This window comes from Mycteria americana, chromosome 7 (genome assembly GCF_035582795.1).
Source record: "Mycteria americana isolate JAX WOST 10 ecotype Jacksonville Zoo and Gardens chromosome 7, USCA_MyAme_1.0, whole genome shotgun sequence".
NCBI classification, from domain to species: domain Eukaryota; kingdom Metazoa; phylum Chordata; class Aves; order Ciconiiformes; family Ciconiidae; genus Mycteria; species Mycteria americana.
Genome location: NC_134371.1, coordinates 41,430,852 through 41,458,485, shown reverse-complemented (window position 1 = coordinate 41,458,485; position 27,634 = coordinate 41,430,852). Strand labels below are relative to the sequence as shown.

Here is a 27,634-nt window from a genome sequence, read left to right as displayed (position 1 = left end):
TCATTTAAACCACCCCTGAAATACCAGTTACTACATGGTAAATGCCAATTACATGTCCTACAATTATTTCACAGCTGGGAAAAAATCCCAAAATCTTTACTTGAACGCTTAGTGCTTTCTCTTCCGCAAGATTATAATTATGCAAAACCTACAAATACTAAAGTGAATAAAGTTATCCCCTTAAACTTACTTCTCAATACCAGAGACAGAATTCTATGGGGGACACAAAGTGTCTGCTGCTAAATCCATAAAAGTTCCTTACACACACATTTCAGGCAGACACACCAAGATTGTCAGTCCCACAGGATACATACAGTCCCATCGCGATGGAAAACTATAACCGCTCCTGTCACACAAGCAAAACTCAGTAACCTACCAGATTTTAGTACTGCAAGGATTTAGCATATAAAGGTCCATGTTCTCCATCAAAATAGCTGAAGTGCTCTGTATAAAGAAGAGAATTAGTATTTTAAATTGTATGGTAGATACTAATGCAGTACCAAGGGTTTATCCCCCTCTCTCCAAAAACAAGTTTGGTATTCGCTACATAGACTAATACCAAGTTTCATAACATTATAAGCAAGATAATATACAGGAGAGTGTGTGACATACTACTTTTGGGCAATCACAGATTATTTACTATGCCGAGCTATTTAATACAACTTTGTTCAATTTCTGTACTGAGTAGACTCTGCTCCCCCTTCCAAATTCACTTAGACATAAATTTATCTATAGCAATTCCTCTTAAAACAAGGGACAGATCATAGTTTATGCTCAATTTTTGTAAATCAAAAATCACAATAAACCTGAACACAAAAAAAGATTACTTCAGAAATCAGTGTTCAGTTTTAAATAAGTGTACTTTGTACTACTTTTTGCATAAGAGTAAACTGAAATAATACACACTAATAATTAGTAAATGCTTACCTTTGCCTCTGGATTCGCTGCCAGAATTTTGGCACCACACTCTACAGAGGCATAGTTGTTTCTATTTTTCTGGACCTTTTTTGTGGAATGCTGCCCACCAACAGCAGAAGGGTGCATTGACTGACCTAGGAACAAGAAAATATTGCTACTACAACAAACCACACAAGCAAACAGTCTTTTCATTTTCAGGGAACTGCTGCTCGCTGCTTTTATATAATAAATGCTATCAATTATGTAGTTCTAGTAGAAAAATGAAGTTCCAGGCTGTGATCCAAGTTCAGACAGTTTCACTATTCAGATTTGAGACAAGATGAAAGTGGTCTGGATTTAGACCAAACCAATGAATCCTGAACTTACTCTTTTCTTTCTCTACTTCCATGACTTTCTTCTTCCATTCATCAAATGTTGGAATGTCTCCAGGGTCCTTTGGAGTTATCACCGACGTAGGGTCAATTTCTCCTGTTTTCTTATAGTCTTTCTGCAAAACAAAGAGTCACCAATTGTGAATATTTTTCAGTACCAAGAATGAAAACAAAGATGAACCCAAATGCTAAAAAAAACAAACAACCCCAAAAACAAAAAAAACCCACGCTCTCATCAAATCAACAGCAGATACATCATTTGAACCCATGTTAAAAACTTAGTGCCAAGGTACAAGGTAAGCTTACAAGCCAGAAAAACATGTTATGATTTCCTCCCAGAATTACAGCTTCATTCACTGAGATGCTGGTAATTTTTGTGGCTAAACTAATACATTTTAAGTAAGACACAAGTGTTCTGTCTCATAAAACGTCTGCTTTTTCTTCAAGATTTTTGTTTTTCCTCCTCCTAAGGAGAAAAGGTTTCCCTGTAGCAGAAATCTTCAAATATGAATGATAGTCATGACAGAATTCCAGAGGTCCCCTGGAGTTTCTGAACACCTCAGAAAACAGCAGAATGAGTTATTATTTTGAAATGTTTTATTTAATGTTTAATGATCAAAGAAATAATGTTTTGGACTTGCCTGACAAAGCAGCAACCCTTTTAAGTTAACCATATGCTACACCTTTTCAAGTCTTAACTTCTCCTTTGTACAAACACATTTCCAGCACACCACCAGATGCGCAAAAAGCTTTTGCTAGACATTTCAAGTGTAGACGTTATTTTGTAGACAACATTTTACAGGTAGTTTCCAGAATGACTGCTTTGTAGGTTGACATTTTCTCTGTACTTAAATCACGAATTATTTCACATATAGTTCTATAGCTGAAAGCCCTCAAAAAAGAGCCAAACCCACATGTTTGGACAAAAGTGACAACAGAATTCTTCACACGATTATGCTGCAACAGAACTTTAGATTTGGTGTACCCAAAAATACAACCCCATGTACATTTAGAAATGAAAGGACCTAAAAAAACCTCTGTATCTCCCTCTCCCAAGAAAGTTCAGGATGTAAGATCCTCCTTGGACTATGATGAAAGTGGCAAGTCAAAAAACTGACTGAGTAAGCAGTGTCAAATCATGCTCTTGCTTAACTATGACATCAGGCCAATGCCACAATTATTTGAATTGCAGTTTTTAAAGCATCAGGTTAAACAAAAAAAAAATTGGCTTTTCTTTTTAATAATGGTTTACACCAATTTGTTTGTAGTAAGTTCTTTAGAAGACTCTTCCTGACTGCATGTAATTATTTTAAGGCACACTGTACTCTGTTCAATAATCTTGGGAAAAACTTAATTTGAAGAGAGAGTTATGCAAGTTATTAGTGACAGTTTAAATGTGATCCCAAAATAGCAAAGTATGGTATTGCCATGGCCTTGGTTATTCTTTACCTATTTAAAAAACATAAGCTTTAGGAAGTGCCTCATAGTAAGAACATAAAAGCAGTCATAAAGTTAAGTATAAAAGACCTGTCTAGCTTAGTATCCCAGTATCCCACTTTAACAGTGGCCAAATAAGATATCTAGGAAAGAATAAAACCACACCAAACATTTTATATTTCCTCCAAGTGTCATCTTTGCCTCTAGCCATACACTTGCTACTCAGGAACTTCCTGACAGTCAAGATTCAACCCTCAGATTTCTCCTTCTACAAGCTTACCTGGACTGCACAACACCCAACCCCCCCCACCCCTTTTCTTTTTAAAGCTAGGTTAAAAAAATTCAGCATCCACAGCATCCTGCAGGAAGTCCCAGCTTAACTATCAGTTACATGAAGAACATTTCTTCTGGATTCTGCTCCAGATAGTTTTATTTGATTTCCCAAGTATTTGAAAACACTTAGCTCAGAAAAACTGTTCTGTGCCAATGAATCAACCTTGCTGCCCTTTTCTTCCAGTTTATTATATCCTTATTGAGATGGCAATATCAGAACTGCACACAGTGCTCAAAATGTGAGGGCTGTGCATTTATACAGTGGCAATCATAAAAGTGATGGATATCACTCATCTTTAACAATGGTGCTAGCCTAACAGAGGTCATTATGTTCCTGTGTGTACTGAGTGGATATCAGCACTGCTTACCTCCCTTTTTAAGTTCTCTGAGGCATTCAGAGCAGATTTTTGCTCATCTGCCCCCTTTTCAGCCGCTGAAACTTTTGACTCAAACTCAGATTTTGTCTTCTTTCCCTTCCCATGTGAAGATGATATGTTCTCTATATGTTGACCTGCAAGGCTGAAAGTTTTAAGAGTATTAGGACCTATAAAACGATCACATTTTCAGCCATATGCAATCTTAAACACACAAACACAAATGTAGATAAGCAAGCACATGCAAATGTTTGTTGCAAGGCCAGGACAGAAAAGAACAATCACCTTTAAATTATTCAGACTCACAACCTACTTCAATACTCACCTCTCTGGTGGACTGACAAAAGAGGAAGGCTCACTCTGAGGGTCAGCCTCAAGTGTCCCACCAATATCACAGTCAGGTTCTGACTGCTCAGCTTCACTAGAGCTGACTACAGGGATATCAGCACGGGAATTTTCTATTGCACTGAAGGGAAAGAAATAACACGCTTTTTACCCTTCTGATAACACAAGTAACCCTGCTAATCAACCACATAACTAAAGATATTTGAAAGTTTTAAAAAAGCAACAGCGTCACAGAAATAATTAAGAAAAGAGGAATGAAGTATGCTATACTTGTGGAACTGCATTCTCAGCTGTAGCCATGCAAGAATAGAATTTCCTTTTCCAGCCTGTTTGTCCCAGCAAAGGAACTCAGAGCTAGCTTCTCATCTCCCAGAACTCTCATCTAACATCTTACCAAACACCGCAATGGATAATCTTTCCCATCATCAAACTAAGAACAGCTTCATAGTTACCTGACTGCCAGCAATTCTCTTTTCCCTTTCAACAAAGGAATCAAACACAAGACTGAGTTCCATTACTAAAAACTCCTAATGTTCCCAAGTCAATGGGCAGCAGTCAGAACAAAACTTGGCTAAAACTAGAGGAGGAAAGGGATGGCATAATGGTGTATAGTAGAGCCAGTCAGACTTCCTTCCCACTAGATTATTTTTTTTTTTGCTAGTGTAATAAAAATAAGGTAAGCCAGTAGACCATTATACAAGCTGCATAAACAGCCCAAACTAGCTAATCTGCCCATTACTTCCTCTCTCCCAAGAAGACTGAACACACTGCATCAGACAAATCCTAAGGCAAAAAAATGAAAAGAAAGCCTCCCTATATGCTCTTTAGGAATGATGGCATGGGTGGGGAGGAGAAGGTGGACAAATAACAGCTTCTGTGACTTTCCTCCTTTCCTCCAGTACAGGGATGACTTTCGTATTGATCTAGAAGTTTATAAATCAGATCTAAGTAAACGTCTTTATTCTGCCTCCTAAATTTCAACATAAGCTTTCTTCAACATCAGCAGCAAACTAGGTTAATCCAATATCATGATATAGAGCTGCAAAAACACAAACAGCACGTCAGCAGCTTAAAAGGGGATCTTTTTGGTTCTCTGACTGCTACAATCATCAACAGAAGCAGCTGTAACAAACACAGGAGCCAATTTAGTCCCTTTCATATGATAAAGTTCCCACAGTATAAAACAAAAAACCTCATAGATATTCGCTATGTAGCAAAATCCAACAAACGCTAGGAATACAAGAATTTATTGGCTACAAACAGGGAGTAGTTTCTCTGAACGCCCCAAAACACATAGATCTGAGATGCACACAGTTTAGCTCTGTATGTAACACTTTATGACTGAAGTAAGGCTCACCACTACACTTAAAATTAAAAAGCTCTACATATTCTTGATCTCAGTGAACAGATGACAGTATGAGTAATTATCAACTGAATAAAATATGGGACAAGTATGGACTCAAAAATGCCCTGATATCAGGGTGTACCTAACTGGCCTCAAGTGACTAATTTTGGCAGAAGGTGAGTAGCACAAGCTTAAAAGCTGTAGTGCTCCCTCTCCTTTGGGTACTTTCATTTGTTAGTAGCTTTGCCTTAATTTTTGAAGTGCATTACCAAGCTCACTTTGCATGGTAGCTGTCTTTACTTGCAGCCAGAAGAGGAGCTCAGATTATTTTTCAAGAAGTTTTCCCCAGATTACGTCTGGATAGAAAAGCTACAATCAGTGCTGTCCTAAAAAGATTCATTACAAAGTAAAAATAGTTTGGAATAAAATTACTTGCAAAATATTTTGACTAAGAGGTCCTGCTGGAATATCAGACCAATAACACCTAAGGGAGCTGGACTTTGTTACACTGATAGGAATCAGCATCTAAAACAGGAAAAATGCTGTCTAAAGATAACAAATGCACCTGAGCCTTTTTAAAGATCTTGTTTTACTATGGAGCTGGACTACAGCTTTTTTGGATATTAGAGTTAATCTGCACAAAAAGAGACCACCTATTACTATTTAAAGCTAAACTGAAGTTTGAAATAATGTATAAACATGCATCTCTCCTATAGTCATTCTACCATTTCTTCCTGTAAAAGGTACTAGTGTCAGAACACTACTGCAAAGCATTAACTAATATATGAGGTGCTCCAAAACAAGCTTCCATTTTCATTTGTTTCATAGTTTGAGTCTTAAGAGTTCAGCACTATAGTATTCCCCAACTACAACAGCAAGACAATTTTCAACAACTGCAAGACACCAAGCTGAATGTTCAAAAGAAAATAAGATCCTGAATCTCCTTCTAAGACCTGACAACAGTAGGACTTACAATACGTTACACAAACAAATCAGTACAGTAGTCAACAAAAGCTATAAAAAGAAACACACTGAAATTACATTCCAGTTTTGCTTTATAAAAACTGCGAATTTGGGAAGCTTGATTTTTGAAGACTTGCAATTAAAAGACACTTATGAAGTACCAAAAGGTGCTTAAGCATTAGCCCTAGCAGATTAGACAAGATCAGTCAGCAGACAAGATTGCCAGACCTTTTCTATGGTAAAGAAACTAAATTTGGTAAACCAGAAAAACTGGAGTCTTAAAAAAAAAAAAAAAACCAACCACACTAAAGAACAAGAGAAGTCTACTTCATTTTTAATGTGTTAAATTTTTATCTACCAAAATATTAGATCTTTATCAGCAGACAATCAGAAGAATATATTCCCCTTAGCACACATTAAAAAGCCCAGAAGAACTTTGTGAAAGTACCTAGAAGCATATACAGATGAATTTCCATACTACAGTTCACATTTGATAGCACAGCATTCCACAAAAGAAGGGAAACAAAATTAAGCATATCAACTCTTGAAGACTGCCTGCAGCAGAGGCAGCTCTGCAATAGACTAAGTACCAGAATTACGAACTGTCTTGGTTGCATTTATACTAAACTTTGCTATTGCATCAAAAGTCTCTTAATATCAGAACTTATTTAAAACTGCTCTGGTTGCAAGTCCTGGAGTAAAATCCTGCAAAGTTCACCCTGTAATGAAAGCAGAGGCCATCACTGAAGCAGCCTTGATGTTTGTTATCTTATCACAGATGTGAAAGCACATTTCTGAAGGGCCGAAATCCTAACGGTAAAGACCTGAGGGCTTTTATAGTACAGATTATCTAGCACATAAAAGAAATTGGATTTTTTTCTGTCAAAGCAACAACTTAGAAACTGATAATGGCAATACTATGACACTTCAGGCAAGTACACAACTCTTAATCCATGCACTGAGTAAACAATGGCGTATTCCATTAGCATTGACACCATAAACCAAAGTACAGCAAAAGAATCATGTGTAGCAGTCTAGTCTTATCCCTACTAAACTTGAAGAGGTAACTCTTAACAACATCAGAGTAAGTGATATTCTCTCAAAGACCAAACCAATAAAATAAAAAAACCTTACTCGGGCTGCGAGACTGGAGGTATCTCTGAGGTAGGTGAACTGGAAATGTTTTCAGTGCTTGCAACTATGCTAGACGAAGCTTCATTTACATCTACTGAAGGTGGAGTCTCAACTTCAGGCTGGCTTGCTTCACTCATTTCTGTAGTCTGTGAAAACATTACAGATGAACATACTTTTTCAAAACTTGAATAGGAAAAGCATTCATACAATAACATCTAGTATGGAGTTTTAACAGTTCAGTAGTTTAGATTTCTGTCATCAATGAACCTGAAAACCAGACAGCAAGACAGTTAAGGAATAAATTTTCTTTCTTCATAAACCTAGGTGGTATTCAGTGCTACTTTGGCATAGCTGTGACACTTTTCCATAGTCTGCAATAGTAGTGTAGAAATATTAACTGGAAAAGGCATGTGCAACAGCTTCCTCAACCATGCATCTCTACAAAGAGAACACCACAAGAAAACAAGTTTAAATATTTCAGCAACTGAAATAAACAGTTCTATTTGCACGCTCCATTACAATAAAATTTACATTTACTATTTTCATCCTAAGCTTAATTTTGGGGAAGGCTTTCAATTTTATCACTGCAATGGAGGTCCAAAATGATTTAGAAGTCTATTCCATGTTGTTACTGAACAAAGAGATAAATCACTTATCACTTCTGAGAGTCTAGTAGTCTTGAGTCTTATTTATTCTAGTTCTTGAGTTTTCATAAGCCGTCGCACAGCATAATCAAAATAAGGCTGAATCTGTAAGACTACATAATCACTGAAACGGGTCAGATTAATTCTTGCAGCAATACTATTAAACAATACTAAATACTATTAATACTATTAAATACTATTAAACAAGAGCCTCTTGTCAATAGCTGGATTACTCCAAGTCATCTAACTGAACATGAAGAGGTCTGGAATGTTTTACTATGAAATTACATATCTAAACCACACAATATATATTCAGAAGTATGTCCTACATATGTTGTCTCGTAATCTACAAAACCCAAAAATAAATATCAAATAAATCATCTCCAACAGTGGGCTTTGTAACATTTAACATCGAGCACTGACTTAATGTTATCAATGGCACATACAACCCTTTTTCCATTTTAACAAAGGAAATGAAACTGACAGAAGCCAGGAAGGACCAAAGCTAAAATGGACTGCTACGATCACCAAGTCTGATCTATATAAAAGACCTCAGTGAGAAGGTTTTTTGTGTTTTATTTATAGAGACATCCATACCTATAACATCAAATTGTAATTTATCTTGGAAATATTTATTTAGTCAGTACCTACAGATATTAAATTACTCTTATTATTACTTATGCACATGGGAAATGCAAGATCTGTTAGCTCACATTTCCTCCTTCACTGGAAACATGAATCTGACAGCAACCCTACATGCAAGTGAAATGCGATAGGTGGTTACTATGAGCTTTAGATAACCAAAATGAAAAACTCTGAAATCCAAGAAGCATTTGAAGAACGTATGAAGACAGTGAATGAAATAAAAGTCTTGCCTGGTCAGATTTTGTAAAGTCATCAAGTAGCTCTTCTGTAGAGTAACTCCGTGTACTTGAGTCTGCATGCTCAGACTCCAGTCTGGGACCAGCCTCTTCCCCCTAGTATATTAAAGGTAAAACAGTAAGTATGCAGTAATACAGGCCTTCTATCTAGTAAGAGGAGTCACCTTCAGTACAGACTGAATAATACTATCTTTACAACCACCAAAATATCAACAAGAAGTTAAGCTACATGAATCTTCAGAGCCACTGCCCATGTATGTTTAAAATCTTATCTGTACAAAGACTACAGCAAGTTAAAAAAATTCAGCTAAAACTTCACAGGAAAGACCATTTTAGCATTGTCTTAAATCGTTCGGTGTGTGTGCTAAGGAAAGTTAATCATTCTGCCATGAATTCCCATGTTGACAAATCCTCCCTGTCTCCATGCTGCCCAAAATAGGAGGGAAAAAAAAATGATCCTAAGATGACTTGCAACAGACAACCATTAAAAGTAACACTCGGCACATTTCGGTTATAGCAGTCTTATCAGCAGAACTAGAATAATTTCACCAATCTGCTGTAATGTTTTAAAGCAACTTTCTCTTTTACAACTAAAGATTTACAATCAAGTGCAGTGAATTCACAAAGCAAAAAAAAATACATACTTGAGGGAAAAAAAAAGTTTTAAAACCACCAGACTGTAGAACTAAGGGGCAAGAATTTACTTGCCCCTCAATTTTTTTTTTTTTAAATTGTGACTACAGCATATGCAAGTTATTTTTGAGCAATACTTTAAAATACAGCAAGAAATGTGGCAGAAATTTACACACCCGTCATTTTATAAGGGCTGTCTAAAATCCTGTGGTCAAACACTGGAAGTGCTAGTGTTCATATCCAAAGTGGGCTGCTATGCTATACAAGATTACATGATCACACTAATTTGAGAGAGTTAAGGCATACACTGGAAGAGCAGGAAGTACAAATTTGAGCAGGCAAATCTTAAAAGACAACAGCTAAGCAACATTTTTCCCCAAATGATATTAGCTCATGTCCTAGTCCCTAGGATTAAATAGCATCAATGCCTCAAAGGGACAACGTCTAAGGAAAACTGATTAAGGGCTGCAAGACTGCTCTTTTTGAGCAGGACATCTCCAGCAGCCTAGATAGGAGTAACAGACACATGCTTAAGATTTCTCATACACCCAAGAGATTTTTCTTTAATGAGTAAAAAGTACAGCATACTTCACATCTTTGGTTTTAAGTTGAGAAATCTGCTTAACAATGCAGCCGTGTTACTAGAATGAAGGGAAGAATGTTGCAAAAAAGTAGGAAAACATACACCAGTGGCTTCTCAGTCTCAAAGCTTACTTGATCTTTCCAGTTTTGTTACATCAGACATTAAACTCGAGCAGGACTTTTTTCAGGCAGGCAGAAGAGTAGAACTGAATGCTATTTGGCCGCACAAGCTAGCAAAAAAAATACAGCTACCCTAGATGTTGAAATGCTTAAGAAACCTACAATGTTTACAGTATTTTTTTTCTGGTCAGGCAGCTCTCCACTTGAGTCAACTAGAATGCTCAACACACATTTTCCAGATTTGATGTGGCATATAAAAGCTTTCTTGGAATGAGGACCATGATTAGCACTACTACTGACTGATGGAGGCAAAGGGAAGACCAGTAACATCAATACTACCCCTGCTTATCACAGGAGTGTAAATAAGTAAATGAAATTATGATAACTTTCTGATATGACTCAACTGCTTGGGAACTCACTGTGAAATTGCAATATGCAGAAACTTGTAATGCGTTAATCAGGGTGGGACGATTACACTCAATTTAACATCGAGTGCTGAGTAATGTAAATAAGAAAGGGACAGAATCTTGTTTATTAGCATTTCACATATGTATTTCAGCTTTGTTATTTTTTATTAAACAGGAGGAAAACAAACTAATAAATACTGACTTAATAAAAAAATTAATCTTAAATCTTCCATTTAGGATAGCGATCATTTGTGCACTGTTTTTCTAACATAACACAGATACAACTGGCATACTGTGACCTAGACTTACCCAGGCCATCGCCTCTTATTGTGGTTGCTACAGAGCCACATACTATCCCTGATGACCACTTCTTCTAACATCTGGCACCCAAATAAAAAACCTGAGCCACCATTACTAGCTTTACTATTTGTTCCACCCTGTCCCCACAAACTGTCACGTAGCAGCAACAAACTTGAAGTAAAGGAAAACAAAAACTTGGGAAGATAACATCATGGTTCACAGAACAACTGAGCACATTAAACATTCTGGCCAAGAAGACTCTACGAAACAAAGTGTATGAATCCTTTTTTTTTTTTTTTTAATTTAAGTCAGACTGAGTAGCTAATTAACATGATTTATTCAGCATACCTTTTCCTGGACATTCTCATCATCATTCGCCAGGGCACAAGCATCACCTGAAGCATATTGCACTGCCGATGAAAGACTGTCTTTACAAAAGACATGCCAAATAGGAAGCCTATTTAAAAAAAAAAAAGCATCAAAGTCTTGATTTAAAATGAATAAATATTATTTTAAAATTCCCTCAGCATTGTCTCCCTCAACTTTTTTTCAGTTGTTCCCATGAGCTACCTAAAATAAAAATACACATGTACAGTTCATAGATACTCATTTATCAAAACTATTGGGAAAACTTAACTTTAAGAAATTGTAACAGAAAACACACGACAAATTTACTACTTCCAAAAGACAAAAGTATCATCAAAACAGTTATTGGGGTGATACCATATCACAAAGTGGAAGCTGACACAAATTAGTTAAGTTACTGCAAGTTAGAAAGAATTTGAATCAACTATATCCTTCATCATACACTAATGGAATATCTTTAGCAATTATTATTACTAAGCAAAAAATAAAGCCACAGATTAAAAAAATAAAGCTCCTTATTTCCCTGTACAGATCATACCTGAGAAAATTCTGTACAGTCAGTATCATCAAGCACTTTTAAGAGAATTAGAGAAAATAAGTATATTAAACAAAAGGCCCATGCAAAACCCAATGAAAATGTAGAAACAAATGGCAAACCAGGTGCTGGCTTTAGCTACAACCTCCATAGAGATTAGTTTTGTAATTTCTCTTCCAAACAATTTTGCTTCTCAGTAGAAATGGATTTATTTCCATAGAAAAGCAGCCAACATCTATACAAACACTTGCATCAGAACAGCATCTTTTGTTGTTTATACTGCATGGCCCCTTCATGTCCTAGATATGTTATCTAACATATTTATATGTTATCTAACATTTAACATCTGTACAGCAAACCATTAGGCTTGGAGGCCCAAAGGCGAGCAAATGTCTTCATGCAGACTTCGAATAAGTCCAGCAAAATGCTATGCAAATTGAGGTTTTAGCGGAGTTTTCAACTATACTTGAACATCAGAGTCACCTGCCACAAAGCCAAACACTTTTCCAGGAAATACTGTTTACATGACAGCCAGGCGATCAGCATGATCCCCTGTGAATTCACACAAACATCACTCTGCACCCTGAAAAAAGGGTGGCCTCTTCCTAGGAGGAGACAGGACTATAGCAGATCTTTAAGCATACAACAAATCTGGATACAGCAGCCTTCTGACATAAGTTTTGAAAACTAAAATATAGCCTTAACAGTTAGTCATAACAGTAAGAATATTAATAGGTCAGGATTCGCTTACACAACTGGGATCAGTCTAGTGTTTAGAATTTGAATTATCACCTGTCTTAAAAACTTGATCACCTTTATTGGAAACTATATGCAGCGTAGACTCCTCCACCGAGGAGGAACCCATGCCACAATAGACCACAGTCAAGTACTAAGTTTTAAGAACAGTTTCATGCATATATATACACACACACACACACACAGAGGGAGCACTACTTCCCCAGGTTGCAGGCAAGTGCAAAAGCCGGCTTTTGTTGTAGAGCTATAAACCTATTGCTCCTCTTCCACCCACACCAGCAGGGAGTGTTAGCGAGGCACTAGCCACTCTAAACCCAGGTCTCTTACCACCAGAAGAGCAGAAGACAGCAGACAAGGAACTTATGAGATCTGACATACTATTCTGGAGATGAGCAAATAAGATGTCCCAGGTCTATCTCAGCCCCACTGCACCTCAGTAATTCCTCTTTATCTTTGAGGTAACAGCTTTCCTGTAAACTAAATGGAAGCTCTCAAGTCAAGCAGAAGCAGCTGCAGTTGCTGGAAACTAAAGCACTTAATATAAAGGTATGAAAACACTTAAAACCACATATTGTAGCGGGTACAAAGTCTCACATCTCAGTTCAGTTGAAAATGAGGTATATGCATTCTCACACATCTTAAATTCCCATCCCATCATGTAGTTACTTGTTTGTATTAAGTTTTCCATCAAACCTCTCTTATCCTAAGCACAAGATACACATTTAAGAGACTGAATAAAATGTTACCAGACTTCTATGGCCTGACTTCCTAGCCCTCACTTGGAAAAATTAGTTATGCAAATCCTTTGAGTAATTTCTGTTTCTGAAAAGTGGTTTCAATCATTTCATGGAGAAATTTTCTCATGCTCTTAATTCCAGTACCTCTGGTCTCTCCTTCCAGCTATAATGACTCCCTGGTTCTTCATAAAAATACAAGAGAAAGATCAAAAATTATACAGAACATACTGTAGCTCATTCCACCCCTTTATTATACATGCACACAAATACATTATTTCCTATTTTGCTTACACTAAGTTTTGCTCACTCTTCAGTGAGCTGAACAGAGCAACATTAAGTCCCTTAATGCAGAAAACAAAAGATGTCATTGGCTGTGAATCAGCATTTTAAAACACACGGTATATTTTCACAACCACATTAATAACTACTTTAGCACTTGCAGTCACGAGAAGCACTTAATACAAAAGGCATACATTTCTTGCCTTAATATACTGATACTTTTAATGCAACAAATCATGCTTTATTAGAGCATGATTGCAGCTTTTAGAAGAATGCAGTTTGACAGCTCATAGATTTAAGCTATTCTGACATAATCTGTCCAATATCCAATTTGCTTATTTTCAGAAATTCTTCTCAGTCTACTCCCCAACTCAAACATCATGCCTCAAGTCTCCCCAGAGCCCTCTGGACTGAGAATTCCTTTTGTATATGTATGCATGCATGTGCCCACAGGAAAACCTGAGCCCTGTTGCAACAGAGGACGCAGCAGGCATGATATATCATTCAACTGCTGCCATCAAGCTCTGACAGAGCATTAAGAACACAAATCCACAGAATGCAAGGCCACGTAAGACCAGCCATGCTGTGAGAAGTCAAATTAATCACCTTCTCAGGACCACCGCTACTCTTTTTTTCTTCTTCTGTCTTTCAGCATTCTGCATATTCATTCAACAAGGCTTCTTTAGCCACAGGCTGATAAATGATATAGTCTATAACAAAAAAATTCACCAAATGGCATAGCACCTCTGTTAAGCATTTCTCTATATGCAGAAAGAGAACAAACATGAAAACCTAAGTGTTCATTTACTGAGAACAGAATTCCCCTTGAGTTTACTAAAAACTTGCACAGTATGTCCAGTGAAAGCACAGTAGCTTCTGCATCTGTATATATTAATACATCCTTCCCCTTCTCATGAAGAAAGAGTAGTATTTTAATGCTGACTTGGAAGCAAGCAGATCTAATGCCCAAATAATACTGGAGATTAGTAACTAGAAATACTGTCTCAGGTACAAGGTATATCTTCAAATGACGTAACAGTATAGAAATACTTCAAGAGATTGTTCCAAACACGTAACCAACAGTTAGTAACTTACACAGATATAGAAGTTTTCAATAGTTCCATTTATGCTAAGTATGACTCAAAATAGCAGCTGCTATTATCTCTCATAAAGAACAAAGAAACTTAAGTACAAGTCTTTTAGTATCATCATTAACGTAGTTTAAAAGCTATTTTCTCTAATACGCCATGAATTTTTCAGCTTGATATGCACAAACCCAAAAGCAAAAGCTGCAGGCCCAGACACAGGGAAGAGGGGAGAGGCAGGGGGAAGGAAATCTTTACTCTTCACAGGGCAGGCACATACTGTGGTTGTCTACCAAATCAGAAAATCTGCTCACCCCTATCTGAATGGTGCAGTACACTTATTGCTATACAAATTGGCTATGGTCTACTGATGGCTGTTAGGCTTTTGAAAAGGAACACACTGACATTCAAAAGTGCAGGTGGTTTTGAAATTGCACTGTAGGTTTCATGTGAAAGACCATCCATTTCTAATTTGGCTCAAACTCTTAAGTAATTGTGAAGGAGGCTGCAGAAGACTATCAGAGATAGTGAAGTTATTGATAACTGTTTTGACAAGCATAAAAATCAAATAGAAAGTAAACAACTGGTAAGAAAAATTAATCATACAAGTTACAGCTGACAAAAGAAAATATCTCAACTAGCGAAATTTGAAGGCAAGAGCACTTTTTTTCACAATTTGATCTTCCCAGAGAAAAACAGGCTAAGCTTTCTTTTCCATAGACTTCATACAAAAACACAGACATGCATACAAGATTCAGTTCAAATACATCTATCCTCTAAATGATTCTAGAGTTTTCTTAAATTCTCCCCAAACAAGACCCATGTCTGGCCACTGGACAGTGAAGCAGTTCAGAACAGTTTACAGTTGACACCTGTGAGACAGAGTAATTTTAAGCAAAGGGAAAATAAAAGGAAGCTATGACCAGTGTACCAATTACCAAGCCCTCCTTCAATGCACAGGGAACAGTCTCCCTCCAGGACGACCACTGACATTTTCTGCACCTCTCTGAGGTCTGTATTACCAACAGGTGCAGATGCACCAATGCCCAACAGCTAAGAGGGAGAATGAAGATGTCACCGTCCCTGCCACGTGACACTTCTCTACTGAAAATATTCATAGGATCAGTTCAGAGTAGGCCTGTGCAAGAGAAGACAGGTGGGTTTTGGACCGAGGGGGCAGAGAGCCAGCAGAGCAGGCCTATGAATGGGGGAGTGGTGCCTATTTGTTGGTTGAAGCTTACCTTCTTGATTACAGAATAGTTTATTTTGGATTAATCAGGTAAAAAGTGAGAGAAGTTGTGAAAGGGCAAGGCAGGCAGGAAAATATCTTTTGCTCTGAACAAATCCTACAGGTCTGTGACTGCTATCACTAGCCTGTCAAAGAGAAAGAAGGCTCTGTAAGAACAAGGAGCTCAACCAGACTCTCGAGTCAGCAGTAATCTGCCTTCCAGCCACTGGTAATACAGAAAAAACAGCAAGGGAGGGAACCTTCACCGTCTCCTCAGGAACTTAGTGGAATCCATCTTTCCCTCAGAACAGTTCAGCAAGAGGGACTTGCATTTAAAAGGGCCCGCAGAACGAAGTAAGTATCTCAGAAAATGAAGACCGGGTTTTTAGGACAGCAACATTATTTCAACTAGTCAGAGGAGGAAAGCTATTTGCAAGGCACTGGTTGCTTTAGCACAATCTCCCCCTACACAACACTCATTTCTGCATGTGAAGTGGAAACAAGTGTTGATAAATCCAATGAAGAACCATTGATCTTCCCTAATGCCGGTAAAAAACAAAACAAACAAACAAAAACCACACCATTCATTTAAAAGCCATTTATTAATACAGAAGAGCAGCGTGCATTACTAAGATAATTTTTAAAGTTATGATGGATCTTTAAGGGAGAAAAAAGCTGAAGACTAAGATCTACAGATCTAGACTAAGCAAGCATGCTGCCAACAAGGCACTGATACCATCTTATTTCCTACCACTATCTACTAACTTGATTCATGTGCTAAAAACCAGACCAAAACAATTGAAATCGGAGCTTTTTTGCAAATCCTTTGCCAATACATTGTATTTTGCAATTAATTTAGGTTTTTAATATCTTGCCCACTCTTTGCAAAGAATGTGCTCTCCAAATTGTCTCCTAACTGGAATGCGACACAAAGACAACAGTTACTTCACTTATTCAGAGGAGCCCAACACAAAGATCCTTCTGACAATACTGAATTTCATAGCTTCACACAATGAGATTCCAACCATCAGTTTAAAATACAGCTTTCAGCATTTTAAATGCATTAGCATGCAAAGACCACAAAACAAGGTTACAGTTGCACTGTATACTTTATCAGACCTAACTGATTTACTGCCTGAAGGGGTAGTCCTGCATCCCACCTTCAACCACACATTTCTCTACACCCCCTGAATCTGATCTTGAGATTGTGGACACACGCCAGTAACTTCTGAGGGGGGGAATAAAGTTAGCTTTGAGCTACTGTATACTCAGATATAAAAATCCAAGAAGACAGAGGGAGAACATACCATTTATCCATGACTGTCCACTGTTGTCCTAAGTTAAACAATGGAAATCAAGGCCAAAGACTAACAGTGGAAAACCTCTTCAATCCTTTCTTACAGCACTATCAATATTTCTCTTATCCTTTCCTAGAAAAGGCTGCTGAGGTAACAGTCACCTTCACAGCACTGTAACTGTATATTGTTTTACAGAATCACAGAATCATACAGGTTGGAAAAGACCTTTAAGATCATTGAGTCCAACCGTAAACCTAACACTACCAAGACCACCACTACACCATGTCCCTAAGCACCTCATGCAAACGTCTTTTCATCCTCCAGGGATGGCAACTCAACCACTTCCCTGGGCAGCCTGTTCCAATGCTTGATAACCCTTTCAGTGAAGTAAAATTTCCTAATATCTAGTCTAAACCTCCCCTGGCGCAACTTGAGGCCATTTCCTCTTGTCCTATCACTTGTTACATGGGAGAAGAGACAAACCCCCACCTCTCTACAACCTCCTTTCAGGCAGTTGTAGAGAGCAATAAGGTCTCCCCTCAGCCCCCTTTTCTCCAGGCTAAACAACCCCAGTTCCCTCAGCCGCTCCTCATCAGACTTCTGCTCCAGACCCTTCACCAGCTTCGTTGCCCTTCTCTGGACACGCTCCAGCACCAAAATGTCCCTCTTGTAGTGGGGGGCCCAAAACTGAACACAGTATTCGAGGTGCTGCCTCACCAGTGCCGAGTACAGGGGCACAATCACTTCCCTAGTCCCACTGGCCACGCAATTTTTGATACAAGCCAGGATGCCATTGGCTTTCTTGGCCACCTGGGCACACTGCTGGCTCATATTCAGGTGGCTGTCAACCAACACCCCCAGGTCCTTTTCTGCCAGGCAGCTTTCCAGCCACTCTTCCCCAAGCCTGTAGCGTTGCATGGGGTTGCTGTGGCCCAAGTGAAGGACCTTGCACTTGGCCTTGTTAAACCTCATACAATTGACCTCGGCCCATCGATCCAGCCTGTCCAGGTCCCTCTGCAGAGCCTTCCTCCCCTCAAGCAGATCAACACTCCCGCACAACTTGGTGTCATCTGCAAACTTACTGAGGGTGCACTCAATCCCTTCGTCCAGATCATTGATAAAGATATTAAACAGAACTGGCCCCAGCACAGAGCCCTGGGAAACACCGCTTGTGACCAGCCACCAACTAGAGTAAACTCCATTCACCACCACTCTTTGGGTCCAGCCATCCAGCCAGTTCTTTACCCAGCAAAGAGTACACCCATCCAAGCCATGAGCAGCCAGTTTCTCCAGGAGAATGCTGTGGGAGACCGTGTCAAAGGCTTTACTGAAGTCTAGATAGACAACATCCACAGCCTTTCCCTCATCCACTAGGCGGGTCACCTTGTCATAGAAGGAGATCAGGTTGGTCACGCAGGACCTGCCTTTCCTAAACCCATGCTGGCTGGGCTTGATCCCTTGGTTATCCTCTACATGCCATGTGATGGCACTCAGGATGATCTGCTCCATCAGCTTCCCCAGTACCGAGGTCAGGCTGACAGGCCTGTAGTTCCCCAGGTCCTCCTTCTGGCCCTTCTTGTAGATGGGTGTCACATTTGCTAATCTCCAGTCAACTGGGACCTCCCCAGTTAGCCAGGACTGCTGGTAAATGATGGAAAGGGGCTTGGTAAGCACATCTGCCAGTTCCTTCAGTACTCTCGGGTGGATCTCATCAGGCCCCATAGACTTGTGAGTGTCTAAGTGGTGCAGCAGGTCACTCACCATTTCCCCCTGGATTATGGGGGCTCCATTCTGGTTCCCGACCCTATCTTCCAACTCGGGGGGCTGGGTACCCAGAGAACAATTGGCCCTGCTATTAAAGACTGAGGCAAAGAAGGCATTAAGTAGCTCAGCCTTTTCCTCATCCTTGGTCACTGGGTTCCCTCCCCCCGTCTACTAGGGGCTGGAGATTCTCCTTAGCTCTCCTTTTGCTGCTAATGTATTTGAAGAAGTATTTTTTGTTGTCTTTTACAGCAGCAGCCAGATTGAGCTCTAGCTCAGCTTTGGCCCTTCTAATTTTCTCCCTGCACAGCCTTGCTACACCTTTGTAGTCCTCCTGAGTTGCCTGCCCCTTCTTCCAGAGGTTGTAGACTCTCCTCTTTTTCCTGAGTTCGAGCCAGAGCTCTCTAGTCAGCCAGGCTGGTCTTCTTCCCCGCCAGCTCGTCTTTCGGCACCTGGGGACAGCCTGCTTTTGTGCCTTTAGGTCTTCCTCCTTAAAGAATGCCCAGCCTTCCTGGCCTCCTTTGCCCATTAGGGCTGCCTCCCAGGGGACTGTCTCGACCAGTTTCCTAAACAGGCCAAAGTCCACCCTCCGGAAGTCTAAGGTGGCAGTTTTGCTGACCCCCCTCGCCGCTTCTCCACATATCAAAAACTCTATCATTTCGTGATCACTCTGCCCAAGATGGCCTCCAACCATCACATGGCTCACAAGTCCTTCTCTGTTCGTGAACAAGAGGTCCAGCGGGGCACCTTCCCTAGTTGGCTCACTCGCCAGCTGTGTCAGGAAGTTATCTGCCACACGCTCTAGGAACCTCCTAGACTGTTTCCTCTCTGCTGTATTGTATTTCCAGCAGACATCCAGTAGGTTGAAGTCCCCCACAAGAACAAGGGCTAGCGATCGTGATGCTTCTCCCAGCTGCTTATAGAATAGTTCGTCAGTCTCCTCATCCTCATTGGGTGGTCTGTAACAGATTCCCACCACAATATCTGCCTTGTTGGCCTTCCCCCTGATTCTTACCCATAGACACTCCACCCTATCGTCACCATAATCGAGCTCTAAACTATCCAGACACTCCCTGACGTATAGGGCTACCCCACCACCTCTCCTGCCTCGCCTATCCCTCCTGAAGAGTTTATAGCCATCCACTGCTGCACTCCAGTTGTGCGAGTCATCCCACCATGTTTCCATGATGGCAACCATATCATAGTTTTCCTGATGTACAATGGCTTCCAACTCCTCCTGCTTGTTGCCCATGCTGCGTGTGCTGCTACATGCCTACATGCTACGTTGCTACCTAGCATGCTACCTAGGCATGCTACCTAGCATGCCTACGTGCTACGTTGCCCATAATAGATAACAGACTATATTAGATGCATGCTGCAAAGTAACACTGAAACACATACCTCTTACTCCTTTCAAGAACGGAGTATCCAGGTAGCCTATTTCAGGCACTTAAAGCAGGACAGAAATCACAAACCCTACCCCTCAAAAAGGTGTCCATTTGGAAGCGCTCAAAGGAACAGGCAGCTCCTAGTGATGCTTGGTAACAGACTTCTGTAATACTGCACTGAAGACTGTAGCTTAAGAGAATCTGCCTGCATTGTCAAACTCTAGTTATTATCTTTAATGCAAGAGTTTGGGGAAAAGAACACATTCTGGAAAAATACAATAAAACCTGATACTGACCACAAAGACTACAGGAAAATAGTGCAATAGCCATGAACTGTGATTAAACTTTAAGGCCTTTAGAGTCTGTAGTAACATCTAACTTATACATCTTCGAAGATTTCCCTCATTGCTTGAATTCATAAGCTTGTCTACATGGGCACAATACTGCAGGCCTACTACAGGTAGGCTCAGAATCACCATCAGCTGCTTTGCACCAACTCCCCATGCTTAAAACTCACTGTAAAGACAACACAGCTTAACATAGTGCTAAGGAGTGGAATTTTTGCATAAATTTAGCAACATGAATTTTGCCCTAGATCTAAGCTGCTATCACCTAACTTCCAGACATTTTATAATGTATTTTTAATAGACTTCTTACCTTTAAAGGACTTCAACAATATCTTGATTGCCATTCCAAAATTCATCCAAGCCAAGAAGGTTCCTTTGAGCACCTAAGCTAATTTTGAACTGTTGGAACCTTGTACTGATATTCCAATCCAGTTTAAGTCATTTATACCAATATTTTCACTCACCCAAGCAAAAGTTCTTTGCACTAGCTTTGGGATCAGTCTGTCTCTTGTACCAGCTCAGTATTTTCACCAAGAATTACAAGAAAGTTTTTAGACTTGCAGTTCTGTATTACCCTGTTCTCAGCCAAAAGTTTTCATGGCCAGAAATAACACCCTCTTCAGGCAGAGGGCTGTTAGCACCTCCAAGTGTTAAGAGACACTGTACATCCTGCCCTTGAAAGACTTTACCAAAAGCTAGATTAGTCATGAAAACTGAAGACAAGAAAAGCAAAAAAACCCAAAAAGTATTCTGTAAAATACTCACAGTGATAAGAACATCAAAGTGAAAAAGAACTAATAACAAGTTAGGGAAAGACATTTCAGAAAAAGTTGAAATTAAGTGCTCAAGTAAGGCACATCTCATTGCAACAGACAGGGTCTTACACATCAACACAGCAGCCTCGTGAGGGGGTGCATGCCACTTTAGTACACCACTTGCATAACAAAAACAAATTTGAAGTTTCTAGGACAAATCTTTTAGAAGATACTGCATGAAAGCACTTCACTGATTTTCAAATAATTTTAGAAGGTAAATATTCAATAATTGAGCAAGCCAAGCATTCGTTTTGCATAAGACACCAGAGCCCCTGCTCACGTACAGCACCTTCAACTTGAGCGGGCTACAGGCTAGGCATATTCATATATGATTTTTAAGAGTCCAAGAGTTCCAAAGCAGCTTTTCTCCCAACCTTAACTACAGAGCAAAGATACTGCCAAATAAGATATTCCATATCTAGGAACATACTCTTCATTCTGAAATCTGATGCCGGAACAAAAGGTTTTATTATATGAACATTGCCCAGATCACTTCCATTTCTTCCTGCCATGAAACGCACACACAGAGCACTTATTTTAGTATCAGCCTTCTGAAGATATTTAACTACACAAGAGGAGAATCACCAGGTAAAATTCTGAGCCCCAGTACAAGCAAGTTACACTAGCAGTTCTATCCAGATCATTAGGGCAGCCTCCTGTAAACATTATACTCTGCTGAAAAGAGGATTTCTATGATAAGAGATGTGTTACACTGGAACACAAGCCTCTCCCCAACTTTACCACTCAACACCTTTCTGTTATTAACAGATGCAAGCTCAAGGTTTAAGCCAAAAGTCAGGGCTAATAAATGTTCAGTTAGCAAAACCTCTACTTCTGTGATCTCTAATGTGGCTTGCATAGCTTTTGCCCATGCAGGACAGGAGTGGAAAAATAAACACTGGTGATGTTATCATACAGCCAATACAGCACTTTTTTCAAAGCTCTTCTTGCATTACAGAAGCTCTAGACAAGCAAACCTTCAAAAATGTAGGAGACTAATGCAAACCAAACCTAGAAATACTTTCATTAAAATTCACATAAATCTTCACATTTAATGTTATAGGGAGGAGTACAAAGCAATATCAAAACCTACCCCCTTCCAATGTACTTGTATCTAGGCATTATTCCTGGCTATGCCACTGACCCAATTTGACCTTTACAATTTTCAGGGCACGCTCTCATTATGTATTTCAGTCAGAGCTACTAGACTAGAGGTTTTCCCATCAGAAACAGCACATCTTGATGCCCAGCCACTTTGATACAAGCCTTACTTTACTGATGCAGCATATTCACAATGTAACTACAACTAAAGAATCCTAATGTGCACATGCACTTAATCCCCATCTTCCTTTTACTCATAGTTGTAAAACTGAGGACGATAAAAGAGTTCATAAAAGCTAAGTAGATCAGGATGTGCAAAGCACTTTCTGGGATAGAATGAATCACAGAAAGACAAATTAGTGTATGCATGATTTCTTTATTAAACTCATAGCTAACACTTTGAAACTGCAGCTTATGGCAGGCAAAAGCTGATGTCAGAACAATTTATACAGGTTACTGTTCAAACTGTCACAGCTAGTCTCAATTCAGATAGTACTAGTATCCCTATAAGCTTCTAAATCTACTCCACTTATTCACCTCTGTATATTGTCAAACTATGAAGCACTACAAGTTTTAAAAGTATTTTTTACATTATGATCATACACAAAGGGATTAACTGAAGCAAAAAAAGAAAAAATTTTTGTAAATTCAGGACAACAGGAGTCATGTCACATACAGTCAAAGCTCCAGTCTGCACAGATGCGTATTATTTTTAGAGCATTACACTCCCAAGCCTTACCTCCATCAAAAGTATTTCTCTAAAACCATGCAGCCATCCCACTCTTTTGAACTACTTGTGTATTTGGTTTGCTTGGCAAGGTTCTGGTAGTGGGGGGGCTACAGGGGTGGCTTCTGTGAGAAGCTGCTAGAAGCTTCCCCTATGTCCGACAGAGCCAGTGCCAGCCAGCTTCAAGATGGACCCGCCGCTGGCCAAGGCTGAGCCAATCGGTGACGGTGGCAGCACCTCTGTGATAATGTATTTAAGAAGGGGGAAAAGTAACTGCACAACTGCAGCAGGAGAGAGGAGTGAGAATATGTGAGAGAAACAACTCTGCAGACACCAAAGTCAGTGAAGAAGGAAGGGGAGGAGGTGCTCCAGGTGCTGGAGCAGAGATTCCCCTGCAGCCCGAGGTGAAGACCATGGTGAGGCAGGCTGTCCCCTTGCTGCCCATGGAGGTTAATGGTGGAGCAGATATCCACCTGCAGCCTGTGGAGGACCCCACACCAGAGCACGTGGATGCCCAAAGGAGGCTGAAACCCTGTGGGAAGCCTGTGCTGGAGCAGGCTCCTGGCAGGACCTGTGGAGAGAGGAGCCCACACTGGAGCAGGTTTGCTGGCCGGACTTGTGACCCCATGGGGGACCCACACTGGCAGGACTTGTGACCCTGTGGAAGGGACCCATGCTGGAGCAGTTCATGAAGAACTGCAGCCCGTGGGAAGGACTCACATTGGAGAAGCTCATGGAGGACTATCTCCCATGGGAGGGACCCCACGCTGGAGCAGGGGAAGAGTGCGAGGATTCCTCCCCCTGAGGAGGAAGGAGCGGCAGAGACAACATGTGATGAACTGACCGCAACCCCCATTCCCCAAACCCCTGAGCCGCTGGCGGGAGGGAGGTAGAGAAATCAGGAGTGAAGCTGAGCCCAGGAAGAAGAGAGGGGTGGGGGGAGGTGTTTTAAGATTTGGTTTTGTTTCTCATTACCCTACTCTGATTTGATTGGTAATAAATTAAACTAATTTCCCCAAGTCAAGTCTGTTTTGCCTGTGACAGTAATTGGTGAGTGATCTCCCCCTGCACTTATCTTGACCCACGAGCCTTTAGTTGTATTTTCTCTCCCCTGTCCAGCTGAGGAGGGGAGTGACAGAGCAGCTTGGTGGGCACCTGGCCTCCAGCCAGGGCCAACCCACCACAACGTGGAACAACCTCTCTGGCTCAGGTTTGTCAGAGCTGTGTTTGTTCCGTGCACGGTTTGCTTCAGAAAGCCTCAAGACAGACAATTGTCTGATCCTGCACTCCCAAAGAGCACCACATTGCCTTTATTGAAAAGACACCAGCTAACAAATCCCTAAACTCAAGCTTCTGGGGTTTTTGTAAATTTCCTAATACACAGTCACATTTTTAACTTACAGGATGAGACCTTTTTAAACAGTTTCCAATTAAACTGTTAAATCAATCTTTTTTTCTCCACTTGGTTTTTACCAATTGGTATTTCTCCATTGGACCAACTTCTTTAGGCAAGCTTTAAAATGCATGATGGGAGATAAAAAACTTCCTATTTTAAGCTTAGTTTCAAAGAAAGAAGCAACTGTCTATCCAGAAATAAAACAAAGTCCAGGTTTAAAAAAAAAAAAAGATAGAGTCCAACTAGCCCTGAGAGTATTCCTATAGCAATTGTTTTTTTGTGTTTTTTTTCCCCTGCTTTTTTGTTTTTAATTTGATCATCTGTTGACCACTACTTTCATCTGTAAGAAAAGAGCTTCTCCTTTGAAGATTACATTTCAAGACAACTAAATTTAAAAACCCAACATTTACCACACATGCCAACATTTATAACACAAAGCCTTCCATTTACTATTTAGTTTCTTAACTGCTTATGTGAACAAAGTTGCTGATTTTCTTTTTAGGAGAAAGTTAAATACATCACAACTTATCATGTTACATAGTCCAGCAACAAGGCAGGAATTAACAGACTTCAAGACTTTCCAGTTACAAATCTGACACGGCTACTGAAATTAAAGCAAGCCGCAATGCCATCCTGCAAACAGGATTTTAAATTCTCTAATGTGAATTTATGTTTGGACAACAGAGACTAGTGAACTAGAGTCATACCGCTCCCAACATTTAAATTAATCTACTGGCTCTTTAATCAAAAGTACCCAGAGTGAGCAGAGTGAACACACAGTCTAAAAAATTTTTTTTTAGTAGCAAAAGGTTTGGGCTACTCTAGTGCAAGCTCTGAGATCAGTTAAGACACCACTTGAAAAGGTAAAAAAAAGTCAATTTTTCTGCTAAACATACCCAAGACGAACACAGAAGTTGTCTGAGCTTTAGAGAACAAGTATATTACTTCAACAAGTTAGTTGAACATGGTATTCCTTTACCAATATGGACTAGGTGCCTGAACTTTTTCTTAAACCAAACAGTTTCATTAAAACAGCAGACTAAGAACACAACAATAACTGCTCTGACCATCTATATATCATTAAGCCGAGAACACTTTTGCTAACAAATTACCTCGAGGCAGAAACAGGTTATCAGCCTTCAAGACACAGTAAGAAAGAAACAAAAACTGCCTTCCTAATAAGAATCCTAACAAGTAGCACCTTCCATAAGAAAAAACTTAGTTGTCCAACAAGTAAAAGAAAAGCTGTCTGGAGACAGTTATGTATGGTTCACAGCTCAGTTAACCTACATGGCTAGGAGCTTTTTCTTTTAAAATTTTGCTAAATGTAAACACGGCAACAGAGTTTTCAAGCACCTTTTAGACTCACTGTTTTGTCTCCTAAAAATAAAAAGGTGATGACACAAACCAAATTTGCTCCAGGATTGTCCGAACCCAGTAACGCAAGTGTCAGCGCCAGAATTGCAACTGATTCTGTACAGGGAGATGCCTGGGCTCCCTCTTCTTCATCCAACTAAAATCAACTGTGAGACTATCCAGAACTTCAAGTCTATTTCAATTTTTTCTTTTTTTAAAATAGACTAAAGAGTTTACAGGAAATGTATTAAAATAGTACACCAGATACACAATTATCTCTAACAACTGCTGTTGTTCAGTTTCCAATATTTGCAGTTTGCTGTTCAAACTGGCTAGCATTTCTCAAACAGTGAGTCACAGAGTGCAAAAGGCGGCCAAAGTTTAAGAAGCTTAGGACTTACCACACCAAAATATATTGTCCTAATATTTGTGTTCTAATAAGTGTCACATTTTAAGGAAGTTTGAAAACAAAGTAAACAGAAAATGCTGGAACAAGGTATAGCTAAGGTAATCACTCTCAAAGACGTAACCAGTGCAAAAATGAATGGCTCATTGGCTTTAATTTAACACAACTCCAGCCAGCCACAGAAAATCGGTTTCAAGAATAAGGAATCGTGATCTTTCAGTCAACACAGCCAGCGTTCAGCCTGAAATGGAAAAACTAAGCCTTCCAGCTAAAAGCACGGAGTGGCAACAAAATACATACAGAAATGTACAGGGTAACTTTGAACCCCTAGTACTTGAGGACTAACTCCGCATCTAACACCGCTTATCTTCACGAACGCAGCAGACGACTATTACAGCAGCGGGAACTACACTCCCAAAAGCTGTTACCTGCCCGTCCCTTAACGCAACACGGCGTGCCGCCAGCACAATAACACGTTCCTACGTTCCCAAAGAGAAGCATCCTTCTTTCCCCAATGGCACCATCTCCACTCCCACCTCCCGCTCCGCGCCTCCCCGACCGTCAGCTCTCAGCACGCCGACCAGGACGCTCTCCCCGCCGGAGCAGAAAAAGGCTCCCCAGCCGGGGCAGCAGGAGCGACGCGGGGGCCCCGGGCTGCCGGGGAGGGTGGCTGCGGCAGGGCTAAGGGCGGGCCCGGCGGCGGGGTCCGCCGCCGCTCTTCTCCCCGAGAGTCCCGAGCGGCAGGACACCCCCGCCCCCGGAGGAGCCTCCCCCCGGCGAGGGCCCGCGGCGCGGCCGGGACTCACCAGAGCACGGCGCAGAGGAAGAGGCAGGACCCCAGGGCCAGGAGCCGGCGGGGCGGCTCCCTCATCGTCTCCCCCGTCTACCTGCCGCGGCCGGGAAGAGGCGGCGCATCCTCCCCGGCAGAGGGGCAGAGGGGCAGCGGGAGAAGCACGGGCGGCGGCGGTCGCTGAGGAGGAACGACCGTTGGAGCGGCCCCTCCCCCGCGCGGCGCGAGCGCGGCTCCGACGCAACGCGACACACAGCGGCGCGAGCGCGGCCGTTACTGCCCGCCGAACCGGGCCCCTCCCCCCTGCCCCTTATCCCTTCACGCGCTGAGCTGGAAGGATACGCGTCACCCTCCCCGCCACTCTGCCACGCCCCCTCCCTCCACCGCCACCAATGGCCTGCGCATCTGGGGTGGCCCCGCCCCCCAGTCCCGGTTTCCTGCGCAGATTGGCTTCTCCCCTCCAGCGCGGCGGCGAA

The 27,634-nt window shown here is 40.8% G+C and overlaps 1 protein-coding gene across 3 annotated transcripts in view; it reads right to left on the bottom strand.

Annotated features, from left to right (window-relative positions):
- SUCO (SUN domain containing ossification factor) overlaps positions 1-27,490 on the bottom strand; it is a 47,903-nt gene extending 20,413 nt beyond the window's left edge. For all 3 annotated transcript variants that reach the window (XM_075508055.1, XM_075508056.1, XM_075508057.1), the window contains exons 1-9: positions 27,175-27,490; positions 11,136-11,244; positions 8,740-8,841; positions 7,221-7,366; positions 3,759-3,899; positions 3,428-3,578; positions 1,285-1,405; positions 928-1,052; positions 377-444 (exon numbers count right to left, since the gene is read on the bottom strand). In XM_075508055.1, coding sequence (XP_075364170.1) covers positions 377-444; positions 928-1,052; positions 1,285-1,405; positions 3,428-3,578; positions 3,759-3,899; positions 7,221-7,366; positions 8,740-8,841; positions 11,136-11,244; positions 27,175-27,239 — 1,028 coding nt within the window. In that variant the 5' untranslated portion in view covers positions 27,240-27,490. The remainder of the gene's footprint in view (positions 1-376; positions 445-927; positions 1,053-1,284; positions 1,406-3,427; positions 3,579-3,758; positions 3,900-7,220; positions 7,367-8,739; positions 8,842-11,135; positions 11,245-27,174) is intronic.
- Positions 27,491-27,634: the final 144 nt, after the last annotated feature.